General features: G+C 43.3%; 1 protein-coding gene across 1 annotated transcript in view; it reads right to left on the reverse strand.

Annotated features, from left to right (window-relative positions):
* Positions 1–18,053, reverse strand: part of LOC309326377 (vomeronasal type-2 receptor 26-like) — a 33,503-nt gene extending 15,450 nt beyond the window's left edge. The window contains exon 1 of the mRNA XM_081835023.1: positions 17,991–18,053. Within this exon, the coding sequence (XP_081691149.1) occupies positions 17,991–18,025 (35 nt within the window). The 5' untranslated portion in view covers positions 18,026–18,053. The remainder of the gene's footprint in view (positions 1–17,990) is intronic.
* Between the last annotated feature and the right edge of the window lie 271 nt (positions 18,054–18,324).

Consider the following 18,324-nt stretch of genomic DNA (forward strand, 5'->3'; position numbering starts at 1 on the left):
ATCTGGAATTGATAAAAAATGTTACGGATCTATGTCAGAACTAGACAACTGTCACCCCCGTTCTGTTTTAGGGAACTAGATTGACAGCAGAAAAAGGGGGTTCAATGTGCAATCCATCATTTAGGTCAGTATGTCTTCTACCATTCTGGTCTGAAATCTTTCCATCCGGACATGGAGTGCAATCATAACAACAAAATGGCTCCCCCTCCTTCTTTTTTCTGCTGTAGCCTGGATGACAGTGATCATTACATCTGGCAAGAGGCACCACCTATCCATTAAAAATGGAGAGAAATAAATTGATGTACCTTTACAAACACACACACACACACAAAATGCTGCTGTTGAGAACATTGGGTCCCATGGTAATGCAGGACCAGTGAAAAGAACAGAGCAAGGATACAGGACACTAGAAACAACCAGCTTACATTTTTGATATCAAATTCTGTTCCTAATTATGTTTGGTTGTGTCTAAGAAAACTCCTAACATAGAACTAAGAATGGCCAGGATATCGCACCAGGACTTTATTATACAAAAAAATCTGCTCACTAGGAAAATGACCCTTGGAAGTTGATGCCTTGTTCATTTTTTTTCATTTTGTCAAGATAATACAGTAGGGCAGCAGTTTTACATTTACCTTCTCTTGCACTGACTTACATTTATTTATTACAATGTTTTAAAATTTGGATTGGCCTTTATACTTTTTAAATAATGAGGTGTTAATATATATGGGCAATATATAACTGAATTAATAAGAGAGAAAATAATCATTTAGTCAACCACTCTGCTATATGATTTAGTCCCCCATATATGTTACTGAGAATAATAATATATCAGTGTAAGAAGAATTATCAAGGCTCATTGTTGGAACTCTTCCCATTTAGCACTTGCTCTTACGTTTTCTGTATACATATGAATAAGTAGACAGATAGATTGACTCTCCTACTGAATGGAATCACCTGGCATGGTTCTTTATTGTGCCTCTTACTAATTTAAGTTGTATCTTATTTCTATATTTGGATCCCACCTGGTTAAATATTCTGTGCCATGTGATAGCCTTTTCATTCACTGTGAATTTCTGATCCGGTAAAGCCTGTGGATCCATCCCTCCTACTTTCACTCGTAAAAACGATTTGTTTGGGAAAAGTACCCAGTTTACAATATCAAATCCAGATATTAATTCACCATTCTCATCAAATGACACTCTGTCACCAGCACTGTTGTTAAAGGAGATACTTCGCAAGAAAGAGTGAAGCTGGAATGAAAAAAAAGTGCAAGCCAAAATTTTTAAAAAGAGGGACTTTTGGCGAGGCAAGATAGTGAGTGCCATAGCCACACTGAACTCCTAAGGACCACCAGAACCAACCAAGCTGCTTGTCTGGTCCCCACACCACCTTCACCGTCACAGCAATGAGAAGGGAGCCCAGGGAGCCCAAAATGACAAGTGAAGAGGCAGCGCAGAGCCTCACACACCCATACCCCGACAATCTTGATCCCACCGGGACCAAGAGAGCCCCAATGAAATTCCTGGACTGGAGGCCTCCAACTTACCGCTGCTGCCATCACCAACACCACTGCCAAGTGAGAATGGCAGGAGGGGACCAAGAAAGTCAGGGAGGCTGTGAGGAAATTTGCAGCCTAGCCCAGGCCTGACACCAAGCCAATATCCTTGGTAACTGGCGCAAAAGAGCAGACTGGGGCCCAGTGAGGAACCATATTCTGGGGACCACACTGGAGAAAGACAAATGCGGCACAGGCCCTCCCCTGCCAGCGGAGATGTGCAGACAGGCACAAACCTCTCCACATATTTTATTTTAATTTTAAATTTTCAGTTCATTTATTATCAATATTTTCAAAACCCTTTGAAGAAGTGTAATGGCCACGTAGGAGACCTGAACCATTGGAGGCGTTTCCGATCTAAGGACCCAACACCAAGCCCTGGGGGCTCCACAACAGAATTAATACTGCCTCTTTTTCTTGTTCTCTTTCCCCCCTTCCCTGCTTTCTTTTTTTCTTTTTTAGTTATATACACAAGCCCCCTTTTATTTAATTAATCTCATTAAATAATTTATATGATTACAACACAATAAAAAAGCAATGGGAAGATGGCATAGGCTATGAAATTAATGCCACCCAGTGGTCTAGAATGTGGTCTAAACCTCCCTTGAAATCCATATCAGTGAAAAGAAAAGAAAAGAACTTACTATGAATCTCACTTACAATCACACTTGACCACTGTGATTGGAGCCAAAATGGTGACAGAGGTAGCAGCCTAGCCAGAACCTCCTGCCTTCAATTAAGCTTTTAATTAGATTTTAGCCATCTTCTGACCCTATGTTTATATTTTTAGTTGTCATTTTGTTTCCTTTGGTTTTAGACTAATGGTTTATTGTTTTACTGTTTTATTATCTACTGTTTTATGGCTCAACTCGATTTAGCGTAACAAGGAACGCTAAAGATGATAGATTGCAGTCTTTGCAACTAACGCACAGTTTTCATCCATTGAACATAAGACCTGGCCTTGATCTGACAAAAGGTTGGTCAAACAAGGAGCGGCTGAAACTGAAGGCAAGTTCTGCTTCATTTTATCCCCTGGCACAAGCCCTACTACTTTGCTGCGGTAAACCATTCTGATTTATTAGTCATTTATAACTTCTTTGAGGGTGACGAGTGTACTGGAGACAGCCTCGGTATTTCTGCTCGCAAATATAAGGGGGAAGGCACCACAGGACAGAAGCATTAAAAGCCCTAAAGCTGAGAACTAAAGACGGAAAAGGGAGCAGAAACCCTAGAGGCCCACCGAGATAAGGGACAAGCATGAAACCTTGCTTGTAAAACAACCCTCCCCACCTTTCGAAGGTGGGAAACTGGAAGATAAACATAATCCGTCTTGTGATTGAGCCAAGTGAAGCTAAAAAACCCAGGACTAAGAGATTCCAACAAACTGCTCCCAATTACCTTTTTCCACGCCCAACATGGTCCTCACAAGAAAGAACTATATGGACCTGGGAATTGCACCAATATCACCTCAGGGGGAGTGGGAGCCCCGAAGGAAGCAAAGTAAAATCACCAATTACTTCCCCCATAAAGAAGGGAATAAGAATCCACAGCACGAGAGCACTCCAAAAGAAATTGCCCCTACTGTGCTGGATTGGTCAATACAACGCAAAGACTTACAAACTAAGCATGAAAGACCAAATTATTCCATGAGCTGGGCGCAGGAACTGGACCTAGCTGAGAACGCCTTGATGACCAATTCCCCCAACCCCAATGACCTCGAGCACCAAAAATCAACTCAGAATCTCAGGGAAAACCAGCAAGACCCTCAGCCCACAGCGAATGCCAACAGTATAGAAGAGAGGGGTGACCAGTTACATGATCAACTAGATCAGATACGCACAGACCTCTACAATATAAAAAACTTCCTAGCAGTAACAAATGGCCTACTCCTGATGCTTGTGGAGAATTTCAAACAAGCAAAAAGAGCCACAGATCAGACCCTGGACTCAGATGCTAGAATCCACATACCACCCAAAAAGAACTCACGCAAAAAAAAACCGGAACCCAAGAAGAAGAAAACTAAAAACATCAAAAAATTTAAGCCATCTAGAAAAACCCAACACACCAGCAAAAAACAGTGGCAGAAACTCTTCAACTTATTATCATCACCTCCTATATCTGCAAAAAAAATCAAAGCTCAAGGCACCAAAGAGATTGACAAGGGAGACTCGCCAAAGACCAAACCCCTCCCCATATGTGAAAATAATTCCCCAAGTACATTTAAAGAAATAAGCCCCCCCACGGCCGTTTTCCCCCTATGTTCGCCCAGCCTGACAAAAGCAACCAAATTACAGCTGGATGCCCCTGTCTTGAACCCACCTAGGACCCCTGTAGCAACTGCAAACAGAAGTAAGTTGGGGATCTCCAATATAGACAGGAATATTGAGTGGGGTGGGGATTGGTTTTGTTTGGTATAATTGTTTTTGGTTTTGTTTGTTTTTCTATTTTGTAAATGGAGGTTGGTATGAGGCTTGGGATTGCTACCGTGGTGGGGCAAGGGAGGTATGGCGGTGGGGGCAGATGCCATAGGCGAAGGGGATCAAGATATGGATATGCTCGTACCCCTTCCAATCTGCACCCCATCCCGAGGGACGAGGGTAGGGTGAGCAAGGATTACTCACCTCCGTCACTGGTGTTGTGCAATGCCAGGTCCATAGGAAACAAAACCGCCACCCAGTGAGATTTCTTCACCTCGCAGGGGGTTGACCTGGCTTGTGTGATGGAGATCTGGGTGCACGAAGGGGAAACTGTTACCTTACGAGAGATGGCGCCCCCGGGTTTCTCCGTCCTCCACCAGTCGCAGACTGTGGGCCGGGGGGGAGGGGTGGCATTTTTAATCCGGGAAGATTGTTCTTTCAGGGCTCTACCATCGCCATCGATCCCCAGCATTGAATGTGTTGGCCTAGGGTGGGGCTCCGAGGTGAGCTTGGCTGTCTGGCTGGTGTACTGGCCACCTAGCGCACCAGCAGCTACCCTGTCAGGCCTGCTAGAGGCGGTGGCCGGCTGAGCCTTGGAGTTCCCTAACCTATTGGTATTGGGGGACTTCAACGTCCATGCTGATGCCACTCCCTCCTCACAGGCTCTGGACCTGGTGTCTTCCATGGCGACACTAGGGCTCTCCCAGTTTGTTTCGGGCCCCACACATCAAGCAGGCCACACGCTGGATCTGATCTTTGGCGTCGGTATAGATGTGATCATGTCTCCTTCGATGAAGGTGCCATGGTCTGATCACTACGCTCTGAAAGCCAGGATTGATTTTCCACCCCCACCCTGCTTAGGTGGCGAGCCAATTTGGGCTCGCCCGCAGAGGATGATGGACCCTGATAGATTCCGTCAGGCCTTGCGGGACCTTGCTCCCCCTGGCGACTCATTGACGGAGCTTGTTGAGGGCTGGAATATCCAGCTCCTGGCAGCCATCGATGAGATCGCACCTAAGTGCCCTCTGCGACCCCACAGAAACCGGGCTCCCTGGTTTACCGAGGAGCTTCGGAAAATGAAGCGGGACCTCAGACAGCTAGAGCGAGTATGGCGGGGTGCCCGTAACAGAGCCTCAAGAACATCTTATAGGGTTTTTATGAAAACCTACGAGGTGGCAGTGAAGGCCGCTAAGAAGTCCTACTTCTCGGCCTCCATTGCCTCCACTAGCTCTCGCCCAGCGCAATTATTCAGTATAATTAGGTTTTTAACGTCCCTTGGACAGTCAAATTTAAATAACAATTTGACACACAGCTGTGAGGCATTTGCAAGCTTTTTTGCAGAGAAGGTCCTGTTGCTCCGCCATGACCTCCCTGCCAATTTGGATACAATAAAGGAACTGGAGGCCCCTCGACTGTCCTCGGGTCCAGTATTGGACCACTTTGACCGGATATCCCCAGCCAATGTGGACAGACTCCTCCGAGCTGGAAAGCCCACCACCTGTCCTCTTGACCCGTGCCCGTCTTGGCTGATTAGAGCGTGTCCAGACGAGGTGCGGGCCCCCCTGGGTGATATCATCAATTTGTCCCTTGGCACCGGGCTATTCCCAGGGGAAGTGAAGGAGGCAGTGGTGCGCCCGCTCTTAAAGAAAACATCATTAGATCCCTTAGATCTATCCAATTACCACCCGGTTTCGAATCTCCAATTCCTGGGTAAGGTGATTGAGAGAGCGGTTACTGAACAGCTTGGTAGGTTTCTGGATGAAACATCGGCTCTGGATCCATTCCATTCCGGCTTCCGCACTGGTCATAGGACTGAGACAGCTCTGGTCGCCCTAACAGATGATCTCCGCAGGCAGCTGGATCGAGGCGGGTCGGGGCTGCTGATTCTTCTAGATCTGTCAGCAGCCTTCGACATGGTCGATCACGAACTCCTGGAACACGGCCTTGCCGACGTGGGGATTCAGGGCACAGTCCTTCAATGGCTGCGCTCGTTTCTCTCTGGTGGTGCTTGGGGGGGAATTGTCATCGCGCCACTCCTTGGTGTGTGGAGTGCCTCCTTGGTGTATGGAGTGCCTCAGGGTGCGATTCTCTCCCCGATGCTTTTTAACATCTTTATGCGCCCCCTCGCCCAGCTTGTCCAGAGTTTTGGGCTGGGTTGCCATCAGTATGCCAATGACACCCAACTCTATCTGTTGATGGATGGCCATCCTGACTCGGCCCCAGACACACTGACCAGATGTCTGGAAGCTGTGGTTGGATGGTTACGTGGGAGCCGGTTGAAGTTAAATCCTTCGAAGACAGAGGTCCTCTGGCTGGGACAGGGCGATATGGGATTGAGGGGGCAACTCCCATCTCTTGCGGGGGTGCAATTAGTGCCAGCATCGTCCATTAAGAGTTTGGGTGTAATCTTCGATACCTCCCTCTCTATGGAGGCGCAGATTACAGCTATAACAAAGGCAGCATTTTTTCATCTCCGCCAAGCTAAGCAGTTGGCTCCTTATCTCTCTCGCCCTGACCTAGCCACTGTGATCCACGCGACGGTCACCTCCAGACTGGATTATTGTAACTCGCTCTACGTGGGGCTACCCTTGAGACTGACCCAGAAACTCCAGCAGGTGCAGAATGCCGCGGCGAGACTCCTTATGGGGTCTTCGCTGCGAGATCACATTCATCCGGTACTATACCAGCTGCACTGGCTCCCGGTGGAGTACAGGATCAGGTTTAAGGTGCTGGTTTTAACCTTTAAAGCCCTATACAGCCTAGGACCCTCGTACCTACGGGACCGCTTCTCCTGGTATGTCCCACAGAGGAACTTACGGTCTGCAAATAAAAACATCTTGAAGATCCCAGGCCACAGAGAGGTTAGGCTGGCCTCAACTAGAGCCAGGGCCTTCTCGGCCGCGGCTCCAATCTGGTGGAACGCTCTGTCACAAGAGACTAGGGCCCTGTGGGACTTGACATCTTTCTGCAGGGCCTGCAAGACAGAGCTGTTCCACCAGGCCTTTGATCAGGGCACAGCCTGACTCCCTCCTCTGGCAATCTGCACAGAATTTTGTTTAATGGTTGCCATCAATTTGATTTTAATTATTTTTTATAATGAAATGTTTTTAGAATCATTGGATTATTCTGATTGTTGTTAGCCGCCCTGAGCCCAGCTTCGGCTGGGGAGGGCGGGATATAAATAAAATTTATTATTATTTATTATTATTGACAAAAGATTACTATTCTTGATAAAAAGCCTATATAAAGACTCTAAGTTATATGTAAGAACCTCAGTAAATGGGCAACTAATTGGCCCTGTAGCAGTCACCAAAGGAGTCAAGCAGGTCTGTATTTTAGCCCCGGCCTTATTCAACTTATATATAAATGACATGGTCAAATACCTAACATCCCCGGAGTTTCATGCCCCCAAATTGGCCAAAAAATCAATTTCAGCGCTCCTCTATGCGGACGACGCGGTTCTCTTATCACGAACTAAAGTAGGCCTCAAAAGGCTACTAAGAGAATTCTCAGCCTACTGCAGGAGAGATCAACTGGTGGTTAATCACCAAAAAAGCAAAGTCATGGTCTTCACTAGGAGACACAGACATCACAGATGGGAGATGGACAATCAGCCAATAGAACAGGTCAAAATTTTCAAATACCTCAGAGTAGTTTTCCAGTCAACAGGGGCCTGGGAGGCCCATCATAAATATGCTAGGGAAAAAGCATCTCAAAGCACCAAAATACTGTCTCGCTTTTACTTTGTGAAGGGGGCAGACATATCCCAGCAGCTCTGGAGGTCTTTCAAGCAAAACCCTTGGCGCAGTTACTCTACGGTGCCCAAATCTGGATGGGAAATCATTGCTGCACACTTGAAATGGTCCAATCTAAATTTTTAAGACAGTTTCTAGCCGTTCCACCATGCGCACCAAATGCGGCCCTACGGCTGGAGACTGGCCTCCTCTCCGTCGAAACCCAGACCTGGTTAAGAACATTCAACTAATGGCTTCGCTTAAATTTAAACCCATCCGGACTACTACCTCTAGTAGCACGAGATGCTCATAGAAGTCAGTGGTCCAAAGCAGTGCATCAAAAACTACTTACATGTGGCCTCCAAGCACAGCATCTCCTGAAAATGGGTCTCCCCAAGGCAAAAACCTTTATTGACCAGCGCATGAAGTATATTGAGCAGCAGAATAATTTGGCCTATATTAAGAAATTTAGTGCTTGGTACGCTTATCTGCTCCCCTCCCACTTTGATTTTCGGGCACCTTATTTGTCTACCTTAACCATTCCAAAACTCAGGCGGGACTTTACATTGGCCAGACTAAATATGTTACCCTCAGCTGTTCTTGAAGGTAGATATCAAAAAATTTCATTCGAGAACCGGCTCTGCCCCTGTGGAGCTCGCTACGTAGAGACTGTGTCACACGTTCTCTTGCCTTGCTCCCTATATAAAGATCTCAGGGACGAGACCATCATGCCACTCCTATGTGCCATCCCGGGCCGCTCTTGTGAAGCCAAATTGTTCTCACTCCTAGCCGACCAGAACAGCTCAACAACAGAGAAGGTTGCCAAATTTATCGAGAGAGCAATGAGACTGAGAGCTGCTATCTGAATGACATCAGTGTCGTCACCCGGATTCCTCGCCTAGGATCTTATTATTATTATAATTACATTTTTTTATTATTATTTTATTACCTCTGCCAAGTTTTAAGTACTGAGATTATTAATTTATCTGCATCTGGTTATTATTATCTTTCTCCCTGTCCTGACCATCCCTCCGAGGTTATATTTATATTTATAATCTTTCAATTTGGCTGGTCTATTCACATAACCGACCAGGAACATTCTATCAGAGAAAAGGCGGCCGCCCATGGGACAGAGGGTCATGGATGAATGATAATCCAGCTTCTACCTAGGGTTTTAATAGGTCATAAGATTTTATGGTAACTATATTCGTAATGTATTTTTGTCAGTGTTTGTCCTTTGATGCTATGGCCTGTCGGCTACGCAAGTCTATTCTATTCTATTCTAACCTCCCTTGAAATCCATATCAGTGAAAAGAAAAGAACTCACTATGAAACTCACTTACAGATGGTACTGAACACCACAGAAATTGGCCCTGACACACCCAGGAACCTCACAAAAACCTGGAGAGGCTACACTTCCACAGGCATATACCTCCACATGTGGTGGGAATGCCCCCAAACCCAACTCTTCTGGACAACAGTCATACAAGAAATACCATATTTTTCGCTCCATAATATACACCTGAACATAACACGCACCTAGTTTTTAGAGGAGGAAAGGGGGAAAGCCCATTTTTTTTGAGGATCAGCTACCAGTTGTGCAGCTTCTTTTGCAAAGGGGGAAAGCCCCAATTTTTTAAGGATCAGCTCAAAGTTGTTGAGCTTGCTTTGCAAAGGGGGGAAATCCTGTTTTTATAGGGTTAAACTCACAGTTCTGCAGCTTCTTTAGGAAAGGAAAGGAAAGGAAAGGAAAGGGAGTTGTTTCTACAGTTTCCAGACATATAATCTAATCAGCCAATCAAATGTCACTGGGGAAACAAACAGCCTCTGTCTGCAGAACATTCAACAATGGAAGCCTCGGCAAAGGGGCGGGGCCAGAAAGGGAGCCAGGGATCGACCACACATTCGCTCCATAAGACGCACAGATATTTCCCCTTACTTTTTAGGAGGAAAAAAGTGTGTCTTATGGAGCGAAAAATACGGTAAGCAAAAAGAACTAAACAGGTACTAGAAGTTACCCCGGAACTGGCCCTACTGAACATCTTCCAAAAAAACAATTCCCACCAGTGCACCAATGGGACCAATGGGGAGGTGTTATTGGGGTGCTATTCTTATTTTGATTAAATATATTGTGGCTTTTATGTTGATCTTTTCTGTGAACCTCAGGGTATAGGGAAGTATGGAATAATTATGTGTCGCTATAATAGGGTAGAAAAGTTTGTTTGTTCCAAATAAATAAACCAACAGTTTTTTCCTGTTCTCTTTTAACTCTGGAATTCTATCCACCTTTTGTATTATTAATAAAAAATTACAAGGAGAAAAGAAGTCACGTGAGTGAGCAAAGTATTCAAGGAACACAGGACATTGTTAGCAAATATGTGCATACAGCTTTTAAAGAAATTAACTTTGGACGAGAAACACTACCTGCCAAGGTTGTACTTTTAGTGGACTCACTCCACCTCTGTTTGGCACGGCTCTGTGTTTCTGCCTGGCTGAGTACATCTTATGTAAACTATGTCCTATGGCATGAACTGCATTGTAGATGGTGTAGCTTTGGCCAGTCATACTCATTTCAAAGAGTGTCCCAGGGAGGCTCTCCAAATTCTCTTCACCACTACAGGCATTATTATTATTTTCCATGCCATCCATAGAATCAGAATATAAGCATCTGAATGCCTTCTCCCAGAAGAGCAAAATAAACCCATCTTCATTTTTTGATTTAGGACGAACAGTCTGCAGGAATTTTCTGAACCCCCTCACTTCATTTAACTGTATAGCAAAAGTGAAGGCACCATCAAAGACTTGCATATCCATATCCATCTGTATTGTGTCTGCTGAGAAATCCCATTGGGCTGTCATGATCCACACTTTCCCCATAGCTAATGGTAGGATATCCTCCAGTGCTGCATATGCATATATTTTAAATAACAAAAAAGAGATAGTAATAGTTTCTGCATTTACAACCAACACTTGAACACTGGCATTCGATAGATAAATAGCTTCATCCACGATGGAATCAAAGGAAGTAAGTGTACCTGCCGCTTGAGAGGTGGCTGGAATTTTCCCCTTGAGGGCTATACAGATTCCATTTTTCAAAAGCATTGGAATCAAGGTCTGGAAAAATTTGTCTCCATTATCATCATCCATTGTGAGGATCCCAACCCACGTCCACTGAAAATGCAGAAGAAGTTGAGCTATCCCTTCATACTGATAATCTTCATTGGGCACCATCCGGTAGAATGAAGGGAGATGGGTTTTAACATCAGTCACTGGAGCAATTACACAATAGGCAATCTAAGTAAAAAGACATGTAAATTTCAGTAAAATATCAGGAAAGTCTTTTTTTCAAGAGTTCATTGGGTGAGTGGGGAGTGACATAAGATACTCCTGAAAAGTAATAATGGAGAAAACAAATGCCTTCAAACTATATAGCGGGGACTTGCCACTGACCATCATTTAATACGATACAATAATCTTTATTGTCATTGTCCCATACAGAACAACGAAATTGAAAAAATCTACATCAGACATTCAAAAACGAACAAGCCTTCTATCCCAGCTATCCCAGCCTGGTTAGCCCCTTAAAAACTCTGATATCCCATAATTAAATACAATATACTCCCATAGAGACTACCTTACACTGTGTTTAAAACCGAAATCGCATTTGAAGAGAAACTGTTTCTCTGGTGGCTAATCCTAGTCTTTATAACCCTGTACCTTTTCCAGAAGGCAAAAGCTGAAAGAGATCATTTCCGGGTGTGCACTATCCTGCACTATCTCTGCAGCTTTCTTATGGCACCTGGAAGCATAGATTTGATCCAAGGTAGGGAGGGTGCACCCAATTATTCTCTCCACAGTCTTTACAACCTTTACAAAGTGGCCAAATTGTTTCCACTTTCTACTTTTTGCTGTTGTTGTTAACTTTAAAAAATTTCAAGCTTTGTTACTCAGCTTTCCCCTGCCCACATATCCTGGAATGACTTGAGAGAAACATCACCTCATATTATGTTGCAAGGCATTCTTGGAAGTGTTGCTGTCCAGCAATGGTGTACAGCTTCCCACCAAATGCTATAAACCTAAAGGTCCCCTCTTCAGAGAACATGAAGGATGCTCTTTCCTTTCAGTGTTCTCCAATGACTGAATCCTTTTGTGAGAATCTAGGGAATGAAAGTGGGCTAAGGGGTAGAGGGGGTAGGTCCAACTTTTGAGTGAGGAGGGAACCATTTGTCTAGTGTGTTATGCCTGTTCCCATTTACATGTTCTAATTGTGCATTTCCACTTTGCATAGGTATGCTGTATGCACTTTATAAACAATCCCTGCCCAATTTTGGTTGGCTACACTTTGGCACCTTTTTTTATTTATTTCACAAAATTAATACATTGCTTGGTGTGGTTTTTTTTAAAAAAAAAAAAATCTCAAATGACCATTTAGAAGCCTACTTTAAAATATGTAAAATTTAAAATACTAGAACAGATTAAAATTTCCTCAACTTCCTAAGCATCTAGGTAGGCTTGCCTAAACAAGAATGTTTTTGCTGTTGTTTAGTCGTTTAGTCGTGTCCGACTCTTTGAGACCCCATGGACCAGAGCACACCAGGCACTCCTGTTTTCCACTGCCTCCCACAGTTTTAACAGGTGCCAAAAAGAATAGACAGGGTGTCCCTATGTTGTCACACTAAATAGTTAAGTTCTTACAAATACATCATGGGTATTATGTGGCACTTGTAGTAGTGTTAATTCTGTCATTCAAAGCAGTCGAGTAGGCATACATGGAGTAAGGGATTTATGGTTTTTTTCATGACCAAGTTGTAATTTACTGCTTGTACCATTTGCGTCTCGAGGCCCCAAGACCCACCCCCAAAATAAATACACACAGACACTTATATTAGTTTATGTTTTGGGGCAAATTTTTGGCCACAACTTTATTGAAATACAATCACGTGAGTGGTATTGGCTTAGACATTGACTCCCCACTATAACTGACTCCACTTCTCAGGGTGATCGTCCAATGGGGTAAACCAAACAAGGGAGCTAGGTTCGATGAGGACCTGTGGTCCTGGCATGGCCCTAGCCCCTCAAGCGGATTTCGGACGAGATCCAGGACCCCCAGATTCCTTTAATGGAATACTCAGTTCCTGGAGGGGCAGGTGATGGCCGCACCTCCCCTCCCCACAAATCAACTGAGCCAATGCCTAACCACCACCTTACAAGTTGTGATAATTTGCCAAGGGGTAGGTGAAAATCAAATGGCTAAAGCCAACCTGCCAAATGGAAAAGTTACTACCCAGCCCCTGTTCCAAAACAGGTGACCCAAACCAAAGCAAGGCCAAGCGACTCTACCTAAACTAGGGAGGGTGGGCAGGTGTTCAACAGTGTGAAGCAAGTGCCCCTCCTTGCATCACACTGCCGTTTTTAAAGCCCCTGGGATCACACCACTCACTGGCTATTGGCTAAAATCCCCTGGTGTGATCCCAGGGGAACGGCCAGGACTTCTTGCTCCTCCCCCCCATTTTAACCCTATCAGGTGAGCTCTTGGGTCCCGCGCGCAACGACGACCCTCTATTATGAGGATCCCATTTCTTTGGTTGCTAGTATTTTATTGTATATTTTATTTAAATGAACAAGGAAGACTTCATTAATTAGATCATTTAGTCAGTTGCTAGGTTTCTTATTCTGTCTTTGACTACCCATTCTATGCCAGAGACACTGGAATGAGGTGTCACAATTGCCAGTGGGAGATGCTCTGGCCCAGCTGCAAGACATACACTTAAGTGGTGGCAATTTCATTTGTAGTTGTTTTTTTTTGGGGGGGGGGAGGGTTACCACTTGTGGCTTCCCATAAAGAATGGGATTAATTGTTCACTTTTCTCTTGCATGAATAGGGGGCCAATTACGCAGTTGTGTTAACTGCACATTCATTGTTTGCTGATTGACACTTTCTTTCCATAAAGAACAAAAGAGAAACTGAAAGGGCCAGTAGTAGAAAGGTAAATATTACCAATAATAATAATAATAATAATAATAATAATAATAATAATAATAATAGTTATTATTTATATCCCACCCATCTGGCTGGGTTTCCATGTGGGAAAGCTGCATAGCCAATCCAAATATTTTACCTGTGGAATCTTGTAGATGCCTAAAAGTGTAGCCATGTAAAGGGAGATTTCAGAGTCGAGTCCTCCAATGACGGCCATCAGATTCTTCTGCTTATTGCATTTGAAGTTGGGGACTACAGTTTTATGACTGCAAAGAAGTTTCAGGGTGTTCTGATGAGTCATCCTTGCATTTGTATAACTGTCATAAATGTGGAAGCCAAGGCTGACATTTGGTAGAAATTCAGGGTTCTCGTTTATCTCCTTGACAGCAAATGCCAAGGACAAGATACGCTGGTAGTTCTTTGTCCTTGAACTGAAGAAAGAGTTAATTAAGGCAGATATATAGCTCTTCATCAACCATCAGTTTTTCAAACATTTGTTAGATTACATCTAATTGGAAGGAATATTAGGAAAGAATCTTGCCTGCTTTGTAAGTTAGGATTTAATAACAAATTTACTAACAGCAGCTAGCACGATAATAACCAAATGTGGGAAACTTTGCAATTAATAAGGATTGATCACTGGTATAATATCTATGGATCCATTTTCCCTTTTTATTAATTGAAATATACTCGGAGTTGAGAGTGGATTTCAGGCTCTTTATTCAGCTCATAGTGGTGAGGAGGAATGGAAGTTCCCCCACAATATCTGCTTTACATACATTATTTACAGAATTGGCTGCACATGATTGGCTAATTCCGGGATTCTCCAGTAGGCCAATCAGGTTGTGGATTCACTTCCACCTGGAGCTGGATTGGGTGTCTCCTGCGGACCAATCATACTGCTACATTGTTCTAGGACCAATCAAACTGCTGCATTCTGAATCCTATTGTTCTAGGACCAATCAGACTGCTGCATTTTGGATCCTATTCAACTCAGTACATAACATTAATAAATGTTTATTAATATGCATATTATTTTTCTAACAACTCCCCCCCCCAGTGTTTTAATAACCTTCTTGTCAGGTAACATATTATGCATGTTTGTTTCTTTAATGTATTATACTTCAGTTTTATTTGTTATGTTGCACTGGTTTTAAATGAGATCTTGTGCACAACATACATTCATACACACACACACACACACACACACACACACACTTTATATGACTTTGCAGTATTGGGGAAATAATAAATAAATAAATATCATAACTTAAGATGCGCAATAGTAGTGCTTAAACATTTATTGCTTTGAACCATAGATCTTAAGATTCCAAACGGAAAGCATTAATAAATCCAAAATCATATTAGTTGTATATAAACTGAAGAATATGCCAATATGCACGCGAAAAGGTACACAAGATTGTATTCTCAGTCAGTTTTGATTAGAAACTACAATGCTCTTATACATTTTCTAAGGATTAAACTCAACTGCCCCCAAACACACACACACACTCACACACACACACACACAGAAAGAGAGAGAGAGAGAGAGAGAGAGAGAGAGAGAGAGAAACCATTGTTCAGCCCCTATGGAAGATTTGTAGTGCCACATAGGAATCCTGGCTTCTCATGAAACCAGAGTGGGGTAGGGAAACAAAGCTGAAGGCAGGTTGCACAACAGCAGTGGCCCTGGCAAGGCAGCAAGAAGGGAGCAACACTGCAAGGGGGAAAGTGGTGGTTTAAACACTGGTAGAAGATTCAGTAAAGCAGGGTTGGGAGGAACTGCGAGGAAAATTATCAAAGACATAGGTTTGAGTACTATGGAATATATGGGAGTCCACATTAGTTATCTCTCACACACGAAGCTGCTGAGGAATGAAAGACAGAGAAGTCTGAGTGCAATGAGAAAGGAACATAGAATAACTATCTGGTGATTTTAAAAGAAAGCAGAGGTTTCAGTAGACTGAACAGGGTTCAACATGCAAGGCGGGAGTAAGTGGCAGTTAAAAACAAATATGAGGGCAGTGAAAATGCAGCTTGGAATAGTTCTGTTGCGTTAGCTTTTCAGTCTTAGCTTCTGTGTTCTACTCATATCTGCTATTTCTCCTGGCAAAGAGTGGTTGGTTTGATTTATTTATTTATTAAAAGTTCCTCGGTGTCCCCCCTCCCCACATTTTGTTTTAAAACTACCACTTTTTTTCTCAGCCTCACTTCACCTCCATTTACTCAAACTTCTTTAGCTGAGAAAAGCACCCTCTCCTCCCCTCACACACAAGCCTAGTTTTGAAGACGAAGGTGAGAATCAGTGCAAGATAGAAGTGGCTTCAGAAATGCAGCTGGAAAGGGGAAATGATAAGGGGAAAGCCTTGTGTTAATATGGAGGAGATAGCAGGGGGTTGTTGAGTAGATCAAGCAGGTGCACGGCCTTAGTTCTTGATATATGTGTATAACATACCCAGAATTCATTAAGGACATTTTAAAACTACTGTTTTCAAGGAGTAATAGTTATGACCTGGCCTGAAGTACGCAGAGAAAACATACTCCTTACATAAGTTTTAGTTCTTCCAGAAACGCGTTTGTGGGATGTACCCTGAATGATAGTTCATCAGATAAGTAGCCATACTGAGTAACAATAAATCCAATCGTTAGGTCCCCTGACTGATAATATTGATGTGGGAACTGGGGGGAATCAACCATGGTATGCATAACAGCATGTGACTCACAGTAAGTCTGAGGGAGTCGCGGAAACAAGAGAAGCTGAGGCAAAAGAAACAACCCAGTCATCTTGAGCCACATATTCATGCAGAATGCCCAGCATCAATCCAAAATAAACGTCCAGCCTGTTCAGTGGCTCTGGACCCTTTCTGAGGAAGGCAATCTCACACAGATCAGTCTGACAGCTGTCACCCTGCCTCTATGCCACCCAACATCCCAGCACTGAGTATTCAATATCTACTTTCCGAGTTTGTTAATTATTGTGATCAGAGAAAATCCACATGGGATTTGGCAATATGCATGAGGACAACTAATAATTTGTGATAATCAAAGTTTTCAAATATGTCTCCTCAGTGTATTGCATTGTGCAAAACATTACTTGTGGCTGGCTGAAAAATAGAATAAAGTATTCTTATTTTTAATCTAACTTAATAGATAAGCCTATCTGATTGTAATCCACAAGAGGACCTCTCTTCTTATTCCTTGAAGTGTCCTTGACTTCTTTACGCAACAGTTAATTCAGAGAACTGCCCATTTAAGAATATAAAATAATATAAAAATATAAAAACAGCCTGCTGGGTCAGGCCAATGGCCCTTCTAGTCCATCATCCTGTTCCCACCGTGGCCTACCAGATGCCTGAAGGAAACTCACAAGTGGGACTCAAGCACAAGAACAGGCCCCAGCCCAGCCCACACCCTGCATGGTTTCAAGCAACAGGAGGCAGTGATAGCCAGTAACTTGAATGGCTCTAAAAGTGGATTAAACAACTTCATGGAGAATTAGGTGATCAAAATGGCCACTCGTCATGTCTATACACAGCCTCCAAGGTTGGAGGCAGTAAGGCTTCTCCAAACCAATTGCTGAAAAATGCAGGATGGATGAAAGCTCTGGATAAGAGGAGACTGAGAGGAGATATGATAGCCATCCTTCAATATCTAAAGAGCTGTCACACAGAAGATGGAACAAGCTTGTTTTCTCCTACTCTGGAGGGTAGGACAAAAATCAATGGCTTCAAGTTAAAAGAAAGGAGATTGCAACTAAGCATTACAAAGAACTTTCTGATGGTAAGAGATGTTTGACAGTGGGACAGACTGCGGTAACTGTGAATGTGCTGCTCAAGAAAGCCACATTGAACCCAAATTTCTGTAAAATCTATCAGCCAGTCACTAATACACTATTCCTAGTTGTGATGCATTCCAATGCCCCCCTAAGCTTGGTGTGGTGGATCCAGTAGTACTAACCTAAATCCACCTCTGACGTCACACTCCAATAGCAATGGATCTCTTTGAACAGCAAAATCAGAGATACAGCTGAAATTACTATTAAAGAACATTTTTAAATCAATCAATATAAAGAAATAAATGACATTTAAAATGTGGCCCATATAATTGAATGGATATGAGCTTTATGCAGTATGTTTCTTTGGTTGAGAAAAATAATGGGGAGAAATCTTGGGTGTTGTGTGGCATAAAATAGAGATAGAAATAAATGAACTCGAAGGGAAGATACAAAAAATAATAATACAGCTGGACTGGAAAGTATGGAAAGACTGAGATGAGGGAGAAAAAAGTAAGGGATAAATTACCTGAAATAATAGGATAGCTCAGTCAGGTAGAGCATGAGACTCTTTATCTCAGGGTCATGGGTTTGAACCTCATGTTGGGCAAAGGATTCCTACATTGCCCTTCCAGCTCTAAAATACTATGATTCTATGATGTGACAAAGTGACATGTGGAAGATAGAATCAGCATGATGAGGAGAAACGAAAAACAACAACATGCCAAACCAAGTCAAACCAAAATAACAAGCAAATACAAAGTGTAATACATAGAAGAAAGACTATATACATCTAGGGAGTCCTAGGCTCATTGCCTGTAACTTCTTCAATGTTAGTTATTAGTAGGGAAGTCTTTGAATTC

Source organism: Podarcis erhardii (assembly GCF_964252035.2).
Source record: "Podarcis erhardii genome assembly, chromosome: 13".
Taxonomy (NCBI): domain Eukaryota; kingdom Metazoa; phylum Chordata; class Lepidosauria; order Squamata; family Lacertidae; genus Podarcis; species Podarcis erhardii.